This window comes from Osmerus eperlanus, chromosome 17 (assembly GCF_963692335.1).
Source record: "Osmerus eperlanus chromosome 17, fOsmEpe2.1, whole genome shotgun sequence".
NCBI classification, from domain to species: Eukaryota; Metazoa; Chordata; class Actinopteri; order Osmeriformes; family Osmeridae; genus Osmerus; species Osmerus eperlanus.
In genome coordinates, this window is record NC_085034.1 from 10,788,174 (window position 1) to 10,811,057 (window position 22,884).

Below are 22,884 nucleotides of genomic sequence, written 5' to 3' on the forward strand. Positions count from 1 at the left end.
CCCGCCCACAAAAAGATTTGGTTGGGAAGTTGGGTCTGGGGTCGCTCGGTTGGGGGAAAACTATGTCCGAACAAGAGCTGTTCGGACCAATCAAATTGTCAGGGCGGGCTTTATACGATGATAGACAGATGATCAACAGTAACGTAATCAACCATGTCACCAAAGAGCGCTTGGGTTGAATTCATTTTCAACAAACCTGGCTGTATCAGGTTAACCTAGCGGTATCAGGCTCATAGTCTGACTAGAGTTATGAGTATGACAACGTCAGGCTAGGGAAATCCCATATGCAGGATGCTCAATTTAGATTAAGGATGTGACCATTTACTAACTATGGAACGCCGAGTTAGTCAAAATTAAATAAATAGGTAAATAGATAAATACAAATAAATATGGCTATGAAATACATTCTGAAATAAAAAAAGATGGCAATAAATATATGAATATAGCATTATATAATTATATAGCTGAATTTACCAACATCAATAAATAAATAGTTTTTTTATTTCAAAATGACGTTTTTGAAAAACATTTATGTATTTCATGGGACTTTTATTTCCTAATGCCACATTTATTTCTGAGCACCACATTTATTTCTGTGCTGTATTTATTTCCAGTCTCACATGCAAACGAGAGTGGCATGGTTATCTTCAGACCAACGCAGCTGCACAAGATCGAAGGCAGATAGGGACACCTAGATTCGGTAGATGATGGAAGACATTAGTCGTGTCAGAGATCGCATGCTGGCCTTATAGATCAAATTGATCAGCATGGCTTGTCAGGATATATTATTATGGCACACATTGTAGATTTTGTAGAGGTACTTGGGCAGATAAGTGCTCTACAGAACATAGATATTGAAGTCTTAAATAGTTTGAGACTTATCAAGCACCGTGCGTGTGCAAGATGTGATGGGGTGATTAGTGCCAGGTAATGTTAGCTAACACAGCTATCAACCGTCGCTACGCCTAACAAAGAAGACAATCACTGCCACCGCTACATCGCTCTGCCATTATGTGGATAGCGATAAGGCACCTAGCTAAGGCACCTAGCTATAACTATCTAGCCTCACCATTATGCCATGCCGGTATTACCATTTAGTGAGACGAGACCTGAAGTGAAGCCAGACCATTCAAGACATTACCCATACCTTTGGATTTACAGTACTGCTTCAAATTGAAGTCAAGTTTCTTAACGCTTTGTTAATATTGGCAATTTAAAGTTGCAACTAACCAAGACCCATTCAACGCGGTACACAATACCCAAACCCAGATATTATAATTTATGTAATTCTTCAATATTAAATCAAACCACTACCACTTCACTCGTTTTAATGACCAGTCAGTGACAAAACGGGGTTGGCTGTTCAGGTCTGTGCCAATACAGCACAACACTAGCTAGCTGAAATGGCCACACTGATGTTGTCCTTTTATAATTTTTCCAGCTAGCTAGCCCGCCACTTAGCCTACAGTTGCCGACTTGAGACCGGTGATAGCCAACATACCACCTAGGAAGACGTACTGGTGGCAGTGATTGTTAGCTTTGCAGACGAGTTACACTTTTCAGCAGTGCGATGCCACTTGTCACCCCCCATACAGGTAGCTCTACAGCTATCCCCTTAGCACAGGTGCTGGACACCCGGTGTTATTGCCCTGGTTTCCAGACTACCTGGTTTCCGTAAGCATGCGAGCTGTGCATTCACCTAACAGCAGCAGCTGCCGTTGGCCTCTATCACCAGATTCATCACAAATTCACACAACATTCAACATTATTGGCGAATTTCAAGTCGCATCTCATATTTGCTGCTGTAGGCTAAGAAAATAAAACAGTTGCAAGCTGGCATGAAGTGGGATTCGATCGCACTAGAGCAAAAACACATAATTGTTGGTCCATTGCTATACAATGCGAGCTATTCAGGCTCATGGATGAAAGGAGCTTTTAGTCACAAATTTATTGGCATTTAGGCAACGTTTTGTATGGCCTGGGTTTATCGAAAACAACTGGTTATCGTGGGCACACCAGAAAATACCAGATTGTGTAGGCTAATCGCGTATTTGTGGTTGTCTTGAGGCTATAGCCAAATTTCCCATGATACCACAGCCCCTTATGAAACTACATCTAACAAATTACTTAAATCGTCACTGTGAACCCAGACAATAGGTTACGATCAAAATACACTAAATCCTAAAGGAAGATTCTTGTTGTGGCTTTCTACACTTGCAGGCAGGATACGTTAGCATTGCTAATGACTGTTAGCGACAAAATCATACTACAGCTTGCGGTTGTGATGAACATAAGGTCCGAACAGCACCTCTTTTCAGCAACAGCTTCATAGCAAATCCTGCTTTACATTGTCCCAGGTTTTCAAAACTGTCCTTGGTGAAATGGTTCGAGCAAATGTGTAATTGAGGGTCGAACTGCACAGGGATCTTCATAGACAAATATCACAGCCCGTCGAGTGTTTGGTTCCCTGGCAAGACTGAAGTGTCAGCATTCCCTGTACAGCCTGGAACGCTGCATTTACGACCGTAGTCCATTATCAATATCCTTGAAAAACGTTCTTCTTTGTAATTTCGTGAAAGTACACAGAGAAGCGCGCAGCAAATTTTGGGGCGTGACAAAGGTGTAAATGGACTTTGAGGTATAGGACTTTGTATGTCCATTTTACCCACTGAACTGTTGTTATTCAACTTTGACAAGGTAAATTCAGTTTTGCAGTCAATGACCCCTCTTAAGGCTTAGTGGACACATACGTGGACAGCACTTTTTAGCTCTTATGTCCACAATTGTGTTCACTGCTGAATTGGTGGTGTTATGGACACATATGGGGGTACTTACACTGCCATCTGGTGGTGTCAGAAGTTTATAACACACTACGGTCAAAATTCAAAATGGCGGCGAACACAAGGGAAGATTCAAGTGCTAGCTCCATACACAAACGTCGACCAGGTAAGAAGTTCTGTCATATTTCATGGCTTATTCTGATTTAGATATTTATAAAAGCCTTGTATATTTGTCATGACATGCAAATTTGAAGAAAAAAAAGTGTAAAACTAGCAACTTTGTAGGTCGCTAAACATGAAGTACACGTAAGTGTACTTATGGACTGATGCTCCTCAAAACTAAGCTAATATGCACACACGTAAAATGGGAAAAAGCTAGCTCTGATGCAGCTAAAAAGCTGTACATGGTCCCAATGAAATAAATAATTAAATCACTAAATACATACATACTTAAATTAGTTGGTTTGAAAATGTTAGTAAAAATGTAATATGCTAGTAAAAATGTGCACATGTAAATTAGCTTGCATATTATCCCATTGGAATAAATAACAATTAAATAATGAAAACCTACATACATAAATGAAATTAATTTGTATTTGATTTTATCATGTTTTTATTTCCAGAGCGTTTTTCTTTGCAAAGAGCATTGGAGCTACTTGGGTCAATTGATGGAGACAACTCAGATTTGGACGTGTCTGACAACGATGATCCCATCCTGGATGGCAATTACCAACCATCACCACAGGAGGAAAGCAGCAGTGAGGACAGTAGTGATGATGAGGACCCCATGCCTGAGCCCACTGACCACAGCAGAGGACGCAAACATCTCCATAGTGCAGATAATGGTTAGCCAAGACCCAGTAGATATTTGTTTATTTTATGCAGTTAGGACCTTAGGGCTATGTGAAGGATTGGAAGCAAAATGCTTATTTACAAAACTTGTTGACAGGTTCAGGGACAGGGACAGGGACAGGTACAGAGACAGGTACAGAGACAGGTACAGGTACAGGTTCATCCCGCACTCTCAGACGTCGCCGTCAAAGTCAAGAGATTGAGGCTGATAGCTCAGAAGATGACTTGGAAGAGCCAAGACCAAGCCAAACAAAAAAAAAAGAAAAAGGGAGACTCTGAACAAGGTAATTGTTATTATTTTTGGCCTTCACACCTTGAGGGTAAATCTTCAAATTTCATATAAACTTCCACACAGATTCAAGTATTTTATGCACCAATACACCTCAATTGCTTACATGGTTAAAAATGTAACTTCCTACAATAAATACTATTTTTATTCTGATTCTGGTTGTGCAGGACGTGGACTACGCTGGAAGGCTACTCCATTGATGCCAAACCTGGCAGAGTATCAGCATCAGGACGAAACTGATCTAGACAGACATGGCTGGACCCCACTAGACTATTTTGATCAGTACATATAGAGATTTGATGATGACGATTGCAGAATGCTCTAATATTATGTCACTGTCTAAGAGTGGGGAGCCACTTAACATGACAGTAGATGAGGTTTACCACTTTTTTGGTGCCTGTATTTTGATGTCCTGCATCCGATACCCAACCATTAGGATGTACTGGTCCAAAGCCTTGAAAATCACTGCCATCACTGACAAATTCACACGTGCCAGATTCTTCAAACTGAGGGGAGCAATAAAAGTGGTTATTGATCATGATGTGCCAGAAGACCTGAGAATGTCGGACAAATTCTGGAAGGTGAGGCCTTTTCTGGATCGGATTCTGCGAGGCTGCTTGTCTCTGAATCGACCTGATTGCGCATCTATTGATGAGCAGATGATACCTTTCACAGGAGCCTGTTCCTGCAGACAATATCTGCCAATGAAGCCAAACCCAGTTGGCATACAGAACTTTGTTTGTGCTACAGCAGATGGCATTGTGCTTGACTTTGAGCTGTATCAATGCACAGGTTCACTGATTGAGAAGGTCGAAGAACCAGAGGGCCTGAGTTTGGGAAGCTTAGTCATCGAGCGTCTGTGCCAAACTCTGCATTGTGGCACAAAGGTGTATTGTGACCGGTTCTTCACCACCATCAAAGGTGCGCAACGAATGATGGAGAAAGAGCTGTACATGACTGGTACAATAATGAAGAACCGACTCGCTGAAGCGAAGCATAAGTTACCCAGTGACAAAGCCATGAAAAACGCAGGAAGAGGTACCTCATCAGAAGTTTCCGCTGAAGATGGAAAGTTGTGTGTAGTGAAGTGGTACGACAACAAACCAGTATTGCTGATGTCTGTTGTTCATGGTACACAGCCTGAAGACACCTGCCAGTGCTGGGACAAGAAAGTGAAACAATATGTCACTGTCTCGCGACCAAGCATTGTCCGTGAGTACAACATCAAGATGGGTGGAGTTGATTTGATGGATAGAATGATAAGTTACTATCGCATGAGCACCCGTACTAAGAAGTGGACAATGCGGATGGTAATGCACTTCACGGATCTGGCTTTAGCCAACAGCTGGCTACTCTACCGAAAAGACCATGCAATATGTGCTGGACCAAAGACAAGACCCATCCAGTTCCTTCAGTTCCGCATGGAAGTGGCTAAGATCCTCTTGGCCCAGCATCATGGTGCAGATGCAGACCTTTCGACACAGTCAGAGGAAGAAGATTCAAACCAGGGAGTGAAACGTCACGTGACAGAGTTGCCCCATGTCTCGGTCAGCAGGAGGGCTAATGCTCACCTCCCAGAGATGATCGGCCTGAATAATGCAATGCGCAATCTAATGATAATCTAATAATTTGTGGGAAACACGGAAGTGTTGTTAAAAAACTAATGAATTATGAAACCACAGATCTCACTGTTCCAGCTATTATGTGGTGAAGACAAATAGGCTGCAAGGTGAACCACGAAAAGTCTTTTAGAAAATGATTCCCGCTCCACAGTCTGGCATCTACACAATCTTTAGCTCATAAAAAAGAATGATTCGTGTTAAGCTACCAAAAAAAAGTTCATCGCTGAAATTCCAGTCGATTATCGTTGCGTCTATGTTTTATGTAGAACTACTTTCTTCAGAGCGTAATAGGATTTTGGTGGCACGGTTTTACACGTGATCGTTCTACACCAATAAGGTAGCTGCTTTTTGTCAACATGGATGGATATGTTTGGCAAATAGTGGATGGGACCTTGCACGTAACAGAAATTCGGCCCCTGACAGTGTTTTGCATGTGATACACTGCGGGTGCAAAAGTGCGTGTGAGACAGGCAGATGTTCATGTTTTTCTGCAGGACTGTGTTGCACAGACTTATGTCGTTGTTGTAATTGTGCCAACACAAAAGAAACTGAGGAACTGGAAGATAACTGTCCTGACACTGACAGTGAGGACTGAGTGTCCTTAATCTGTTATTCCTTACTCTGTTTTGTACAGTTTTATATATCATATTTCATATTTTTCATTACGATTGTTTTTATGGTTGATCAGTGTTTTCGTTTGTGAAAGAATGAATAAATGAATGTTACAACAACGACATAAGTCTGTCTGTCTGTCCCCCCCCCCAGGTTAATGTAATAGCCTAGTTTTATAACTAATGTAATATTGCACATATTTTCGTACTATTTCCACTAAAGCAATAAGGTTAGGCTACTTAGAGACCTTCCACTCATAAAGTATGTTCTAAATGGCATAAATGCTGCCAATTATTAATTGACGTATTAATAATTGACGTTGGTCAGTAGCCTATCGATTAAGGTACTCGAAAGCATGTACACTGTTTGTGTACTGATTTGAGCTTGATAGGCTAAGCATTCTGTAGCAAATAATAACAATAAACCCACTATTTATTAATTAAAACTACTTCTGCATAGTAATGCACCGAAAATACAAACGTAAGCAAAGGCAGCAATCGCTATCGAATCAACAGACATGTGCAATTTAGCTAGCAGGGGAATAATACAGATCACCAGTTAACTTAATTTAAATTAGCAAGAATATAGACTAATACAATAACAGGCTTAAATTAACTGACAAGTTAGCTATACGACTTCTCAAAGACGCACAATCTCAACTGCAGTGTGAAGCGCGTATCCATGCTATTCTCCGACATGCACTCTAACAATCACATAGACGTCCTAACATTTTGTACAGCCCTATTTCTGATACCATGGCGGCAGAAATGTAGTCGTGGCGGGCCTCCACGGCAAAATAAACATAGGAAACACTAACTTGCAAGGTCCCACCCTCTATTTGACAACCATATCCATCCATGTTGACAAAAAGCAGCTACCTTATTGGTGTAGAAGGATCACGTGTCGAACCGTGCCACCAAAATCCTATTACGCTCTGAAGAAAAGTTCTGCATAAAACAGACGCATCGACAATCGACTGGAATTTCAGCGACAAACTTTTTTTTGGTAGCTTAGCAGGACTCGTTCTTTTTTATGAGCTAAAGATTGTGTAGATGCCAGACTGTGGAGGGGGTTGAAACGATAACAGGATTTACCTTACGGCCTAAAACGGAAGATGCTGAATGCAATGTTATCAAATGGAAATTAAGAAGATACACTTTAACACCATGGCCGTATGCAGGGTTTGAAAAATACAGATGTCCAAAAACTAAGTAGTTGGGTAGGAATTAATGTTAGCTGGTAGCTAGCTTGTTTACTTATGATGGACAGCCACTGTTTAACAAAGTTTGACCGTGCACTGGAACCAGGCGTGCCCCTACTCATTATAAGTTAAGTTTGATATCATCTTTGGTAGGGACATCAATAGTTAATGCGATTTTTGTGTCACATTTCATCACACCATAGGTAACCTGACTTTCATATGGCAAGCCATCTTAACATTTAGTCAATTAATTTTTTATATCAAAAATGCAATTCTTAATATAAAAAATTCTAATTCTTGATATCACAAATGTATTGATTAAATGTTAAGATGGCATACATGGTCATTGCATGATGGCAAAGTCTGTATCGCTGCTCTTTGTAGCATTGGTTGTGCTTAAGTCACTACGTCGAGCGGAATTTAGTTTTTCCAAGGCATCCAGAGCCTCACGGAGGACCTATGATAGGCTACAGACTTTGCCATCACGCAATGACCGCAAAAGTCAGGTACGGATAGGTTGTTTCAGGTGTTCGCCCTACAGAAGATATGCCTTGATGAGAGGTCTCACATATTGCATTTTCCTTAACCCTTGTGTTATCTTCGGGTCATTCTGACACATCAGTTATTGTGACCCACCGTCGTATTGCGACAACTTTACCGCATACAAAAACAAAGTGAAGCTCTTTCTTTTAACCGTCGGGCTGTCTCAGACCCCCCACATTGCGAAGGTTAAAAGAAAATGCTATTTATTTGTTTTTGTATTGGGTAAAAACAACGATGGTTCGTTGAGAACCTTTGGGTCATGTGACCCGAAGGCAGCACAAGGGTTAAAAGATTGTGGTGACTTGAAAATGGAAATATAATTGACAGGGGGCGCTGTTTATCTTATTGCATTATAATTTTGTCCACTGCACAGCACATTCAAGTCTTTGAAAATAAGATGTCGAATGTCGTTTTTTTTTTTTTTCATTTTTCAAATAGTTAGAAAGTGCATTTAAATTTTAATTGCGACTCAAATAATGGTTGCTCAAATGGAAAATTAGGCTATATTGTTTACTGGCCTTGAAATTGCAACCATTTTAGTCACAAATTCTCCCGAAATTATGTCTGTGCAACCTCAAAATATATTGGAGAGCATTTGTGTAAGTGCAAATAATCGTTATGATCTGACCTGTTTTCATGTCTTACTAAATGCACACCAATTAGCCTACGTGCCTTGAATGCAGATATTAGATTGGTTAATATTAGCCGTCAGTCACTCCTTGTCACTGTGCTCCGTTGTCACGGGACAAGGAGCTAACTAGAATGCTAAATAAATCCAGGGCTCTCAATAGGGTTGCCACCCGTCCAGGTTTTCCCGGGATTGTTCTCTTATGTTCTTAGGTTATGTTCAAACTTCAAATTTTGTGCCCATTAACAGGTAAAACACAGCGAAGATTGGCCATGTGTATAATTGTATTTGATAGGTAGCAGTAATACGAAAGCTTACCACCCACCGACACTTCTGAAACGGCATTATCATTTGAATATAGTCCCCTATGAGCTTCCATAAATATCTGTCTGTTTCTCCATCACTCAACTCACCCACCCACCCACCTACCAATCAACACAAACACACTTAAAAGTATAGCTTGGGCATACCTTCAGAGTATTCTAGAAGAGATGCCTCAGTTGTGCCTGTGGGGCTGCAAACTGGGGCCATAGCTTCATCCCACCTTCTCTTTCTTTCATGTCTAGGAGAAACAGTAGATTATGGTCCAATTAACATGCAAATTATCCTATCAACACATTAAGATAACAATGGAATTACATAAATAAGGACAAACAAATAAAACCTTTTTGCTTAGATACTAAACAAGCTACCCAGACATATTACAATATCAGAAATGACAAAAAGAGCTACATGACACAACACAGACCGTGCCTCCTTTCCAGTGGTGTCTTGGGTGCTATGAGAAAAAATGGATGGGACAAAATCTGGATGATCACAATCCATGGACGGTTCTCCTAATAAGAAAAAAAGAAAAGATTATCTTGGCTAATTAAATAACCATAATTGGTTTGCTATTTTATAAACCGGGAGTTCAGCCTTAATAAGCACCAACAGCACAAAAACAAGCATCGCTTAACCCTCGTGCTGCCTTCGGGTCACATGACCCAAAGGTTCATAACGAACCATCGTTGTGTTTACCCAATTTTACCCAATACAAAAACAAATTAAAATAATTTTCTTTTAACCTTTGCAATGTGGGGGGTCTGAGACAGCCCAACGGTTAAAAGAATATGCTTCACTTTGTCTTTGTATGCGGTAAATCTGTCGCAATACGAAGGTGGGTCACAATGACTGATGGGTCAGAATGACCCGAAGATAACACAAGGGTTAATACATGTTGTCTAACATTAGCTGTTTGAAGACACGTTTCCGTATGATTTTCATCTTGAATCAAAACAGGTTGCTAACCAGGGGCCCGTTCTCCGTACATCGCTAACTCAGTTAGCTGGATTTGATTGTTTGACGATTTGTCATGCTTGGATTGTTTGGTTCTTCGAAGCTCATTCTGGACTTGCTGTCATAGCAACAAGTCCTTTAGCTTAAACCTGCTTGGGAGCAGGTTTATTTTATAAAAACAAGATTTGATTGCGACTTTATAAGCAGAGGCTTGTCTGTTTTTATGACAACAACCCTGTTGCGGAAGGTGCAAGAAAAATTAGCAGAATTTAACATGAAACCAAATTAATTGCTCATTGCGAGATAGATCCTTAAGCACAGTGTGATATACTTTTTGAGGGTGTCATTTACATAATAAATTTGTTGAAACCACATTGTTTATCATCTTTAATGTCATATAAAGTATGATAATACAAAAGCATAGGCCTAGCCTACTGTAATAAGCGATAAAAATCGAACGTGGTCACTGCTATACATTTAATTTGGTCTGCTACTTTTGGCCAGCCCTCTTTCTTGGATTTTGCAGACTTGGCGTTCCTTGGCGTTTTGATTAAATCTTCAAATTCGGAGTAACCTTCGAGCAAACTGTTGCTCTGTTGGCTCAGTTGCGGAAAAAACAGGGCGCTCTTTTTGGCCAGGGTGAGCAGCCATAGACTTATGTGAGCAGCCAATAGCAGCGTTGCTGATCAAGGTTTCTACTATCGATACATACCCCCTTTTAGACAGGTGGCTGAGCGGTTAGGGAGTCGGGGTAGTAATCTGAAGGTTACCGGTTCGATTCCCGGCTGTGCAAAATGATGTTGTGTCCTTGGGCAAGGCACTTCACCCTACTTGCATCGGGGGGAATGTCCCTGTAAATACTGTAAGTCGCTCTGGATAAGAGTGTCTGCTAAATGACTAAAAAATGTAAATAAAATAAAATGTAGACCAACGCATAACTCAATCCAGCTATACTAATTATAAACAACATGGGTGTTCGAAGAACCGAATTAGCCAGACCATGATTAGCAAGACGATGTCATCTTGGATGGGTCATTTGATCTCGGATGTAATAAGCGACGTACGGAGAACTGGCCCCTGGGTGGTATGACAGTTGACTGCAAAACAAACTATATTTAAGGACACTTGTTAGGGTCCAGGACTTCTATTCTACTATTGTATAAAAATAAAAAATAAAAAAACAATTATTCATAAGTATGCAGGGTTTTTCCTGCATAGAGAACATTTTGGCACGCGCCAAAGCCGTTTTCCCGAGCGCCAATGACAAATCCCGAGCGCCAAACGCAAAAAAGTCTGCGATGAAGAAAATAAAAAAATTTAAAAAGCTGTGTTCATCACGCGTGCAATGCATGTCAGCGAATATGTTCTCAATAGTATGTTTCAAGTAGGCTACAGCCGAACCCTCGTTCTGTTTTGATCAATAGTAATCGAGTTGAATGAAGCAGGCAGTGTACATGCTTCAGAGTGGCCTGCCTTAATCGATAGACTAGGCTACTGACCATTTACAATAAGTTGGCATACATGCTGCCAATTGGCAGCATGTATGCCATTTAAATCAAATCAAATCTATTTGTATAGCCCTTTTTACACGCAAGCATGTCACAGAGGGCTTCACATATGCCCATAGAACTGCCCCTCAACCAACCTAAACCCTCAAGGAAGACAAGGAAAAACTCCCAAAAAACTCTCAACAGGAGAAAAAAAAATGGAAGAAACCTTGGGAGGAGCAATTGATTGTATTGATATGAGCGTAAGGTGTCTGTAAGTAGCCTAACTTTATAGCATTAGTGGAAATAGGACGACAATATGTGCAATATTACATTAGCTATTAGACTATTACATTAACCTGTTCCGAAATATAGGTTTAGTTTCGGTCGGGGGGGGGGGGGGGGGGGGGGGGGGGTTGAGAGAGATGCAAAACACCTGGAAATAAATACATTTATTAGAAGAAGAAAAAAAAGAATATATCTTTTTTTTTTGCACTGAAGACCCATTTTGACCCAGGAATAACCCTGGTATGCAGTGGCATACCGACATCTCTGACATTGATAACAAACCAAACCGTTTAAAAATCGGTTGAAAATTGAGCAAGTTATGGTCATTTAAAAAGTACATGTAGCACTAGTGATGGGAAGTTCGTATCATTTTACTGATTCAGTTCTTTGAATATCGTTAAGTAAAATGAACAAATCTTTTTTTGAGTCATTCGTTCATTTCATGGGGGGGGGGCTATCCGTCCACTGCAAACACGTATCATATTCTCATGTAGGTTAGTGCATGACATGTACACCAGCAGATACTATTTTAAAAGAAATTCCTGCATTAAAATAATGTATCATGACAGTTTGTATGATTTGATCATTTATTATCACACTAGCATTTAATTATCACGGCAAACAATTACACTGCACTAAACTGTAACTGTAAGTGTAAATGTAAAGTGAAAATAACAAAACCAGTCAGTATGATGACTTGAGCGAATATCATTCACGTCTTACAAAAACAGCGGCCACGCGAAAGGGAATGAGGAAAATGTTTCCTCTACTAAAAAATACAATGCGGGTCACGTGAAAAAAGGATCCAAAGACTCGTAGAAAGACCGAGTCGAGAATTGAACGAATCGTTTGTTTCCTCTAGCTACCAGTACAGAGCCTATGCAGGTCACGTGAAAAATGATCCAAAGACTCGTAGAAAGACCGAGTCAAGAAATGAACGAATCGTTTGTTTCCTCTAGCTACCAGTACAGAGCCTATGCAGGTCACGTGAAAAATGATCCAAAGATTCGTACCCGAAGACCGAGTCTGGAAATGAACGAATCATTTCTGTTTACTTGGACGAGCCTATGCAACAGTCCCGATGCACGGCCAAGAGAAAATGAACGAATCACTGTTTGAGAGGACTCGTTACTCCCAAGTCCTTGTAAGGATTTGTTCAAAATGAACGAATCGTTCACGAAAGACATCACTATGTAGCACCAACACAATGTTATGGGTGAGCGAGTTGACTGTAGCAAGATGTTCTAGACTCCGCCGTAAGACATCTAGACTTTATATATATATCTATGGTCAGGGCTCTGAGAAAATCGCTTCGTTTCTTTCGTCCTGGGTTACTTTTGCCCGGGTTCTCCCCTACGTAGTGGAAGGCATAGACATAATAAAAAGAGTAGACGCGGCATCGACAGCTCCTGCCTACGAGCCGTGGGGCCGCCATCTTGGAACGCGCAACCGCTCCACTCAGTGTAATCTGTTTGGCTGGGGCAATGAGCTGTCAGTGCATTTAATTAATCATACCAAACAGAATACCGAACTGATTTTTATGCGGTTTGCTTTGCTGCAAAGGTCATACATGTAGCTATGATACAGGACATGCTTATTCTTTTCACAAAATACAACCAATAGTATGTTAATGTTAAATCTTACTTGTGAAAAGTAATCCCCCGAGCCCCGTTTTCGATTGTCAGCCGATTTGAGCAGGAATATGCTGCACAGTGCTGGCATCTTGTTTATTCTGATGCTACGCAACTAGGAATTTGCCCTGTCCAAGATGGCGGCCGAATTTCTCGCATTCGGCAGCCAATGCGGCGTCTACTCTTAATTATGTCTATGGTGGAAGGTATGTCATTCTTTACTTTTAACAGTGCAAATACTGTTAGCAGTTGTTTGTATACGTAATTTTAATCTGTAATCTATGTACACTGAATTTGTACCATTTGTTGCATCCATTTCCTCCTCTAGAAGGTGCATAATGGACTCAAAAAAAGGATTTCCACAATATAATGGTACAGCCAAATTTCGGGTGCGCCATTTTTAACATCGCTCTGACAACAAAAGCACTTGAACATGACATCCTCATAATCCTCATAATGATTTTACAAGTGGGAAATAGTATCTTCCGACTAGCACGTGAAACCAGCATCATCTTTTTCTTTCTTACTTCCTCTACTTTTCTCTCCTTCTGCAGCTTCTCTCTACAATACTCATCTCTGTCCGCCACTCTGTTCTCCTGCCTGTGTAATTGTCTAACATAGGCTCCTCATTATCTGTCTAGTTAATGTTTACCAACAGAAACTAACCAGACATGAAGTGAGCGCTGCACAGACTCTCGCTGCCTTTAGGACCACCGGGACCCCAATCCGCCCTTTTAATGGCCTGAATCCATAATCTTCTTCTGTTCTTAGCAAATGCATTTGATTTCCTCGGAATATTGAACATTTTCCATCCATCTTTTTGGCGGTTGGTACAGTTTACTGCACAACAACTCCTTGTCATATCTGCGTTTGCGTTTGGCTCAGTTATATGCCTTGCAGAATGCTGGTTTCTGCCCCCTAGTTGCGCGCGTGGCAGAGAAACCTGTCAGGACTCGGGAAACACATTTCACAAGCCGATACCATGATAACTATTTTCGTTTGCCCATTTCCGGCTGCCTCGTGTGACGCCAGTCTGAAAATCGAATATCCGGTTAATTTCTTCACAAATTTCAAAATAAAAGTCAAGACTCGAGACAAACCATAGCTACTTTTTGTTTTGATGTAAAAAGTAAACTTTATTTCCCCAAAAAGGCACAATTAATTTAACATGCTTTAATCAAACGTTTAAAAACGTTATTGGGGGTGTTTCAAAACTTACGAGTTAGGCTACTTGACTCAAGAGTTGATGGAAACTGGGTTTATGGTTTCAAAGAGCCAGTTCAGCGTTTCTCTCAGTCATTTAGCTACTCCCGCAAAATGGGCTACTCCGTGAAGCTATAACCTGCTTGCGAGAAGGTTTTATTCAACTGAGTTTGTCCTATTCTAAGAACGAAACCTGCCATCTGAATGTGTCAGACATGGCGTGTCCTTTTGTCGAAGAACGTGCTAAACTCAAATTCTCCGCAGAAATCTCCGGGACCCACCGCCGTAAGTCCTGCCCTGCTTAACACTATAGGCAGCAATATTGTAAAGCAGAGCTAGAAATGGCTAGCTACTGTGCTGTAGCCTATTGAGGACTATTGTGCTACTTTACATTTAACTTTCGACTGTTGGCCTAAATGGGATTTGTTAAACACGTTCTTTTATTAAGTAGCCTACTATAGACCAATTATCACCCTACGTCACACGACTGTCAAGCATGCTCAACTGCGCATGTCGGATGCAAATCACAAACTTCTCGTATGATACACTTGGAGTGTCGATCAGGTCATCATATATCTCTGGCCACTGGATTTCAGGGCTTGACATTAACTTTTTGACGCACTTGTACATTTACGTTTCATTTGTCCATGCACAATAGTCACTTGACCCCGATACCTTTAAATAGCCTGACCAAGTGATCGGGCAAAACTAACCTGGCTAACGGAGGTCACTGTCTCAGGCAAATGACGAATGAAGAAGGCTCGGTTAAAGAAATCCGAGATGCTGGCTATCTTCAGCAGGCTCGTATCCACATAAGGCAGTCCTCCCTGACGTTTGTAGTGTAGAATGGAGTGAAATAGCCTACAACATTGTGCACACTGCCAGTGAGCGACTCGAGGAGTCTGACTGAGGCTAACGACGTCAGAAGAGTGTAACGGGGACGCAGTCTCACTCAGATTGCCAGTTTTACACAAATCACAAAAATAATCAGACCAACTGGCAAACAGCAGAATTCCCATATCTCTTGAAATCTGCCCTGCTCGACGACTTTTTAGGTGTATGATTGACTGTAAAACTGTAAAATTATGAACTTTGTGACATGACGTGAAGACATGGCTGCCTACCGGGCGACATTCTCACTCAAATTTCAAGACTTTCGTAACCCAAATCAAAATTCTGATGTGACAGATCAATGGGGAATCGCTTTCTCTCTTTATGGCTGTCCTCCTCGACCTTTTTGGTCTTTTTAAATCGAACTATTTGTATAATCCGTGTACTTCTCTAGCCATTATAAAGGCTATCCTTTCCCGGTTTTCTGCAACCACATTGCGCGCGCATCCCGAATGTTTACAAACAAATAATTGGTCTATTCATAGATGCCACCTACGTCACTTCCAAACAGAACGCTGCCATATTTAGTACCGATCTCGCTCAAGATGGCCGCACACACTGCTGATTTAAATGATGAAGAGAGACAGCGATATGTCGAAAAAGTGTCCATTTTAGGCTCCGATCCTTATTTGTTACCCCCAGTTTTCTTTTGTCCCTTATTATCTGCCCCACGCTTGCCTCAATTGGCTTTCCATGACATCTATATTTACCTTGTACATAATCCCTCCCCATACAGCGGGGACAGCTTGAAGGCGTTCAAAAGTGGTGGGTTACTGTACTCTGATCATTGTTGATGTCAGTGCAGTGCTGCTAGTGAGCACTTCAGCTTTCTGCTAGAGCTTTAGCTGCTCCGTTTTAGTGCTAGCTGCTACCTGGATTGTCCTACAGAAGATTTACAGAAGATCTACGACTCCAGCTATGATTATGCTATCCATTACAACAATAGTAGGAGAATAAACCTTTGAAAATATATTCACTATTTAACAGTGTATTCTTCACTTAACAGGTCCATCATTCACAGGCTCTCAACACTAAGCCAACAAAGCCATGGGTAGTGGTGCAGGAGGCAGGGACTGTCATCATGGCACACTGCACTTGCAGGGCTGGGAGAGGTGTGCTCCCACGCTGCAGCACTAATGTTCTCACTCCTTGCTACTGTTGAGTGCAGAGAGGGACAGGCATGCACAGAAAAAGCATGTGCATGGGAAGAGCCCAGGCAACATGTTGTGAAATATGATGAGCTGTCAAACATCTTCGTTCAAAATATAGATAAAGCTAAAAAGCAAGACGAGCACCATCACATTAAACCATCCACTGATGAGCTCAAGCAGTTTTTTGAACAGCTCCACCACAGTGAAAAGCAGGTGGTCATCCTTAAAAAAAGTGCCATTTTGTCAGTTGTGGAAGGCCATTCTATCCGATACATGCCAAAGCTTGTACAGTTGGACATGCCACCACCTCTTCCAACTCTGTACTCAAGCTCCAGGCTTGAATTGGATTTGCCCGCACTGCTGGAGGAGGCTGCAAGGATTTTTGAGGGGCTGCATCTCACTCCGGAGCAGGTAAGATATGAAAAACACTTATTTAATAGTGGTCCACTCCATTGCACTACTGTACCTCACTCATTGCACTACTGTACCTCACCTATTGCACTACTGTACCTCACTGTACTTCGCCATCAGGCTCCTGTATGGTCATTGACATAGTCACTGATTGTCCTCTTAGTTACTTACACACAGTCACTCTCAGCTGCTGGTTGCACTATCTGTAATTTTGCACTATTGTACTGTACTCCACCTAGGTTAGAATAGCTTATAAGGTTGTAATAGGCTTTATGTGCATGTAGGGTTAGTATAGTGTATTATTTATTGTTATCTGTATATTTAGGAAGTTTTAGTATTAGGGTTAGTATAGTGGATTATTTATTGCTATCTGTATATTTAGGAAGTTTCACTTATTTAAGATCAGCATATATGTAAATTATGTTCTGTGTACATATGTTATGCCAGGTGCTTGCGTTGTCTTGTCTTAAGTATTTCAGTGCCCAGTCTGACCTTGTGTTGTTCTTTGTTCCTGACAAATAAAAGACTTGATCTTGAACTTGGTTCTCAAAATGTTTGTCATTCCCCACCCACCAAGGGTGAGACTTGTCAAGCTCCACTTGTACCACATCATGCTTTGGTAATAATTACCATTACAACTCTTTTGAGGATTCAGTTATTTTTGGAGTGTTTGTTAGTTGAGGAGAGGACAAGAGAGCAGAGAAAGTCCAGGGTATGGTTTGAGCAGAGAGCAGGGAGAGTTACCGCATCAGCATTTCATGAGGCAGCCAGGACAAAGAACTCTTCATCGCTGATAAAGAGTGTTTGCTATCCCCAGTCTTCTCACTTCTCAACAGCAGCAACCAGGTATACAGTTTATAAAGTAAGACATATTAATCTAGCCTTTTTCTTGCAATTCCATCATGAATACACTCCAGGAATTATATGTGATGTAACAGTGTCATAGTATATTTGGGACGATGAAGGCTAATGTTGCTTTTCCCTCTCCCTCACCGAGGTGTGTGCAAAAAGGCTGGGCACAAAATCTGGGCTCAAAGGATTGTCCTGTTTGGTTCCTTAACCCTTGTGCTGCCTTCGGGTCACATGACCCAAAGGTTCATAACGAACCATCGTTGTGTTTACCCAATTTTACCCAATACAAAAACAAATAAAAATAATTTTATTTTAACCTTCGCAATGTGGGGGGTCTGACGCATGCTTACAAAAATACAAAATTGCTTTACTTTTGTATGCGGTAAAGTTTTCGCAATACGACGGTGGGTCACAACGACTGAGGGTCAGAATGACCCGAAGATAACACAAGGGTTAAAAGTCAGAGCACAGTAAAACGATTAAAAGATTACATGTGTGAGACATTGTCCAACCTAAGTAAATATCTCCCTCTTAGAACCTATGTAGGTTGCAATAAGGGACAGATAAGGAAAAGGGGAGGTTTTAAATGACTGGGTTTAGCCCAATAATTAGTTCCTTTTAACTGCTTGGATAGCACTAAGCAAATGATGGCTGATAAATCTGTTCATGAAGTACACGGGTTAAACAAAGGGACTTGCATAAGTAGACTGTCTAAGCGAAAAATGTCTAAGCTAACTAATTTCAGGATTTGTGTTTATGTGAAATATAGGTTTAAAGGAAAACCGGCCAATTTTTTCGTAAATCTTGATCGCTAGCTATAATTATGCGAATACTGTACATAAGGCAGCTACAGCTAGTAGCCAATACAAGTCAAGTCTAGTTAAGACAAAATCAATGTATTTATTACACATATGTGAGGTGCAGTGTCTGTTACACTCAAGTTGAGTATCACAGAAGACTGAACAATGAATACAGGGGATCAAGGGAGTATATGGTATCACAATATGGGAGGATACAAGATGATTAGCATAGCCTTTGCAGGCACAGAAAAAAAAACTGAGCTAGATAGCTTTTGTTTAGGTCCTTTGATAGGGCTCCTAGAAATGGCCTTGTCGCTCCTATTTTCCTCATTCAAAGTTGCATGGCATTATACACTTTGGAGATAGTGTGACCTTCGACTTAAATTTGTGACCCAGGCCTTTCCTAGTCACACCTTACAAAGAACTAACTTATGGCTATATAGGCATATGAAAACAGCAAAATGACAGTTTATCAATGATTCAAGAAACATAATAGATAGGCATATTTTTCTCTGGACATAACCAAGGGTTATGTGCTCTTGAGCTTAACATAGCAAGGGACAAATCAAACATGATTTATACCATTTATACTATGACAGACGTACAATTTGTTATTTTTCTGCTGCTCAATAACGAAAACGGAGATTGCCAAAGTAACGGAAAGTCGCTAGATTTGTCGCTCGTCGCTAAATAAGATTGTCGCTAGGGAAGGTAAAACGCTACACTGCCTGTCGCTTTCTCTCACAAAAAGATTGACTTGCTACGGCACTCGTCACGCACAAAGAGATGGATGCAAAAAAGCTACAATTCCAGTCTGAACAGAAAACGCTTAATAGTTCTTTTTGTTATCAAGACAATTTAAGATTACTGTTCCTTGTTCAGATTATTCTTGCTCTACTAATCAGCTCTGCCAACTGCGAAATAGCCTTCAGTGACCAAAATAGAATAAAAATCAGGTGTCCGCAGCAGTCTCACATCCTCACACCTTTCAGACCTGATCTTCATTTAAACAGGAGGCCAGAGCTTCAGCAGTATGATCCATCATCAGCTGTGGAGAGGTGGCTGAATTCAAGTGGCAAGAGAAAGCCATTTGCTAAAAAATGGTAGATTAAATCCATATGCAACATAAAGACTAATTCAGACAGATAATGTACTTTTTTTCCCAGTTGCATTATTCGTGCATTTCATGTAAAAAGTCTGGCGAGTAAAATACAGGCATGCAAACAGGTCAGGGGTAAAAAAGGTGAGAACGCTACGGCAAACCCCCGACACTCTAGGGGGGTCCGGGGGCATGCAATATTTAAATACCTTTCCCATGATATCATTGAAATGTGATTTCACCACATACGGTCTTCTTCTGACAACCGTCTGGTGGTCCCACCGCTCAAGAGTGCCCGGTCCCAACACAAGCTCTTCTCCTGTCTGGCCCCCCAATGGTGGAATCAACTCCCCACCTCCATCAGGGACACTGACTGTCCCCCACCTTCAAGAAAAGGCTCAAGATGCACTTGTTCCGGGAGTACAACGGCACTTAGGAATGATTGGCTGGACCTGATGTTAGTTTCCTCCAGGATCACAATGACTCTTATTAAGAGACGTGTTGCTCTTGTTGGTTTATTGTAACTGTCTTAATTATTTTAATTGTCTTAAATGCATAAATGTCAAATGAAATGTAAATGTAAGTTTTGACTTCCCAATAATATTTTTGCGTCGAAACAAAAATAAATGTTGGCACGCGCTACTACCTGACTGTTCCCGGATAGTGACTCATGCAAACATACACAATAGTTACTGCGTGAACTGTGTGTAGCTCAATACGGTAGGCTTGCGCTACTGTATTTTCACGTCGGTCATAATGGTGGTACTTGGGAGAGAATATTTTCTGAGGCGGTATGGGGTGTAAAAAGTTTCAGAACCACTGATCTAGACATTTAGATAACAGAAGTATAATTACATGCACAATGGTTGAGCCATTTGTCAAAACGGTGCGTGTCCACTACGGCGGAGTGGACGGCGCAGAGCGTTGGCTTCCGATTCATTTTCAATGAAGCCGGGCGTTAACGCTTGTGTAGTGCATTGTGGGAAGGCGAGCGGAGTGGAGCATTGCAAGCTGGAATATTCGCAACTTTATGTGAATGAGGAGCGTTAAACGCTAGCGTTAATTTAAGTTGCATAATGTGACGAGACTGAATTTTACAAGACTGAAGATAACATGAAATAAAAATGCATGGTACATGGTTGCCGATGTTGTCGGTTTCCCTGGTGTTTTTTATACTTTTAAATTCAGTCCCGTCACATTATGTGACTTTGTTCCGTGCCACTGCTAGCTAGCCCAGCCAACACGACTGGTTAAGTGACCGACCCGTGGCATAACATGTAGGGTGATTTCAGGTAATGTGGGACACTTTTTTGTAGAGGCTCCAGTAGACTTACAAAAAAGCTGTTAACTCACCTCAGTGGTGTTTCTGTAAATGGTTTTAGGGCTTAGGAACATTTTCGTGTTGAATTAAAATGGGAATACACAGTATTTTAGGAGCTACACACTTTCAAACATAACATGACCCCCTCTTTCACTCAGGCAGCATTTTAAGGTAATGTGGGACAGCTTGTGTGGTAAAGTGGGACAGTCATGTCTGTCAGCCTAGTCTGCTAATATTAATAATAATTAGTTTATATACAACAGTTCTAGGTGCAAGGGTGTGGCAAGATTCATTTGGTTGTGGGGTTTGACTTATACAATAGGCATAAAGTATAACTGAGGTAAACCTTAGTGATCTGCAGTCTATGTGCTAGCTAGCTAGTCACGATGCGTTAGCATTTCGTTGGACTAGCGTTAGTAGTCACACTTACAAGTCTGAAAGTTGTTATTTAGTTGGGAACTTAAGTGCAGTGTGATGCATTGGTATTAAAAATGTGAAAACTGTCAAATTCAATTACTTTTATAGCATAAACAAAGCATTACTAGATGTCCCACTTTACCTGAAGAATGCTGTCCCACATTACCTGACATGATCAGGTAATGTGGGACAGTCACTTTTTTTTTGCTAACAAAGCATTATTTTACACATTTTTGTGTGTGTTTCAATAAGTTGTTAAACCCCTTCATTGTGCTGCAATAGTACTCATTGTAACTTAATTAATATTCACTGGCCTATCCTCATCTACAAGACCCTTCTTCACCGGACACCCCCCTACCTGGCTCACCTGCTGCATCCGCTTCCTGTCACGCACAACACTCAGTCCTCTCTGTATATCCAGTTAAAAATTCCCAAACACAAATCCATCCTAGGTCTAGCATCATTTCAGTCCGCTGCTGCCTCTGACTGGAATGCTCTGCAAAAACATCTCAAACTGGACACATTCATTTCCATCCCTGCCTTAAAAAAAAACATCACTCATCCTCACCGATTTCTGTAAATGCTCTCTCACCTGTTAACCCCTCCCCTTAGTATTTGTTGTCCTATTCATCCCCATGGTCTGTCTGTATGATCTGTTGCCAACTGTCTAGTTTAGTCCTACTGTTGCACTAATGTTGCCTTGTCTGTTTCTCACCTGCCTGTATCCTCTGTTCATTCCTGCCAGTCAGTCTATGTCTTGGTTGTAGTTGTTGCTTGGTTGTGTTTGTCTTGCTTTGTGTTCTTGTGCTTTTAAATTTTTTATCCTCTCTGATTCCCTATGTAAAAATGCCCTGCTTGTTTTTCTTCTGTATGTTGTACTGCTGTGGTTGTGTGCCGTTATGCTTTTAACCAGATTTTTATTCCATAGCCCCCTTTCCCTCAAAAAGCTTTTGCTTTTTGCCAGGCCATCTTTGTAAATAAGAATTTGATCTTAAATGATTCTGCCTGGTTATTTGTATCTATATCTATCTAGTTAATTGTATGCCAGCAGTCAACACTAACCTGGCCATATTGGTTGTAAAAGCGAATTCACTTACTACGAACTCCGGTGCGTTGAGCTTAGTTTCATTTAATTGCAAATGCCTTTGTTAATCGCAATAGTTCATTAACAAAACTCACTGACGTGAATGTTAAATCGAAGTACAGCCTCCGATATAGCCTCTTAGTGCACGTGCTAGTGAAGCGTATGGTGCAGGGCTCCAGACTAACTTGTTGCCTTGGTTGCACTGGTGCGCCTAACTTTTTTATTTAGGTGCACCAGCACAAAATTTAGGTGCACCCAAATTTTTCCTTGCGTCGCCACAATTTCAAGGTCACCTTTTTATCACGCTCCATATACATTCATATATATTATGTAAATGATCTTAAACAAGAATAAGGTGTAGGTAATTTTTTTTTAAATTTGAAGCACAATCATACTGTATATATATATATATATAAATATTTTAAGTGCTTCACTGAGCTACCA

General features: G+C 40.9%; 1 protein-coding gene across 6 annotated transcripts in view; it reads right to left on the reverse strand.

Moving 5' to 3' along the window:
• The window catches only part of LOC134037825 (uncharacterized), a 60,097-nt gene that overhangs the window by 17,839 nt on the left and 19,374 nt on the right, over positions 1-22,884 (reverse strand). For 4 of the 6 annotated variants that reach the window (XM_062483358.1, XM_062483361.1, XM_062483357.1 and 1 more), the window contains 2 exons: positions 9,274-9,363; positions 8,998-9,087 (listed from right to left, as the gene is read on the reverse strand). In XM_062483358.1, coding sequence (XP_062339342.1) covers positions 8,998-9,087; positions 9,274-9,363 — 180 coding nt within the window. Of the gene's footprint in view, positions 1-8,997; positions 9,090-9,273; positions 9,364-13,877; positions 14,210-22,884 lie in introns of those variants that run through there. The other 2 variants (XM_062483359.1, XM_062483356.1) reach the window with 2 other exon arrangements.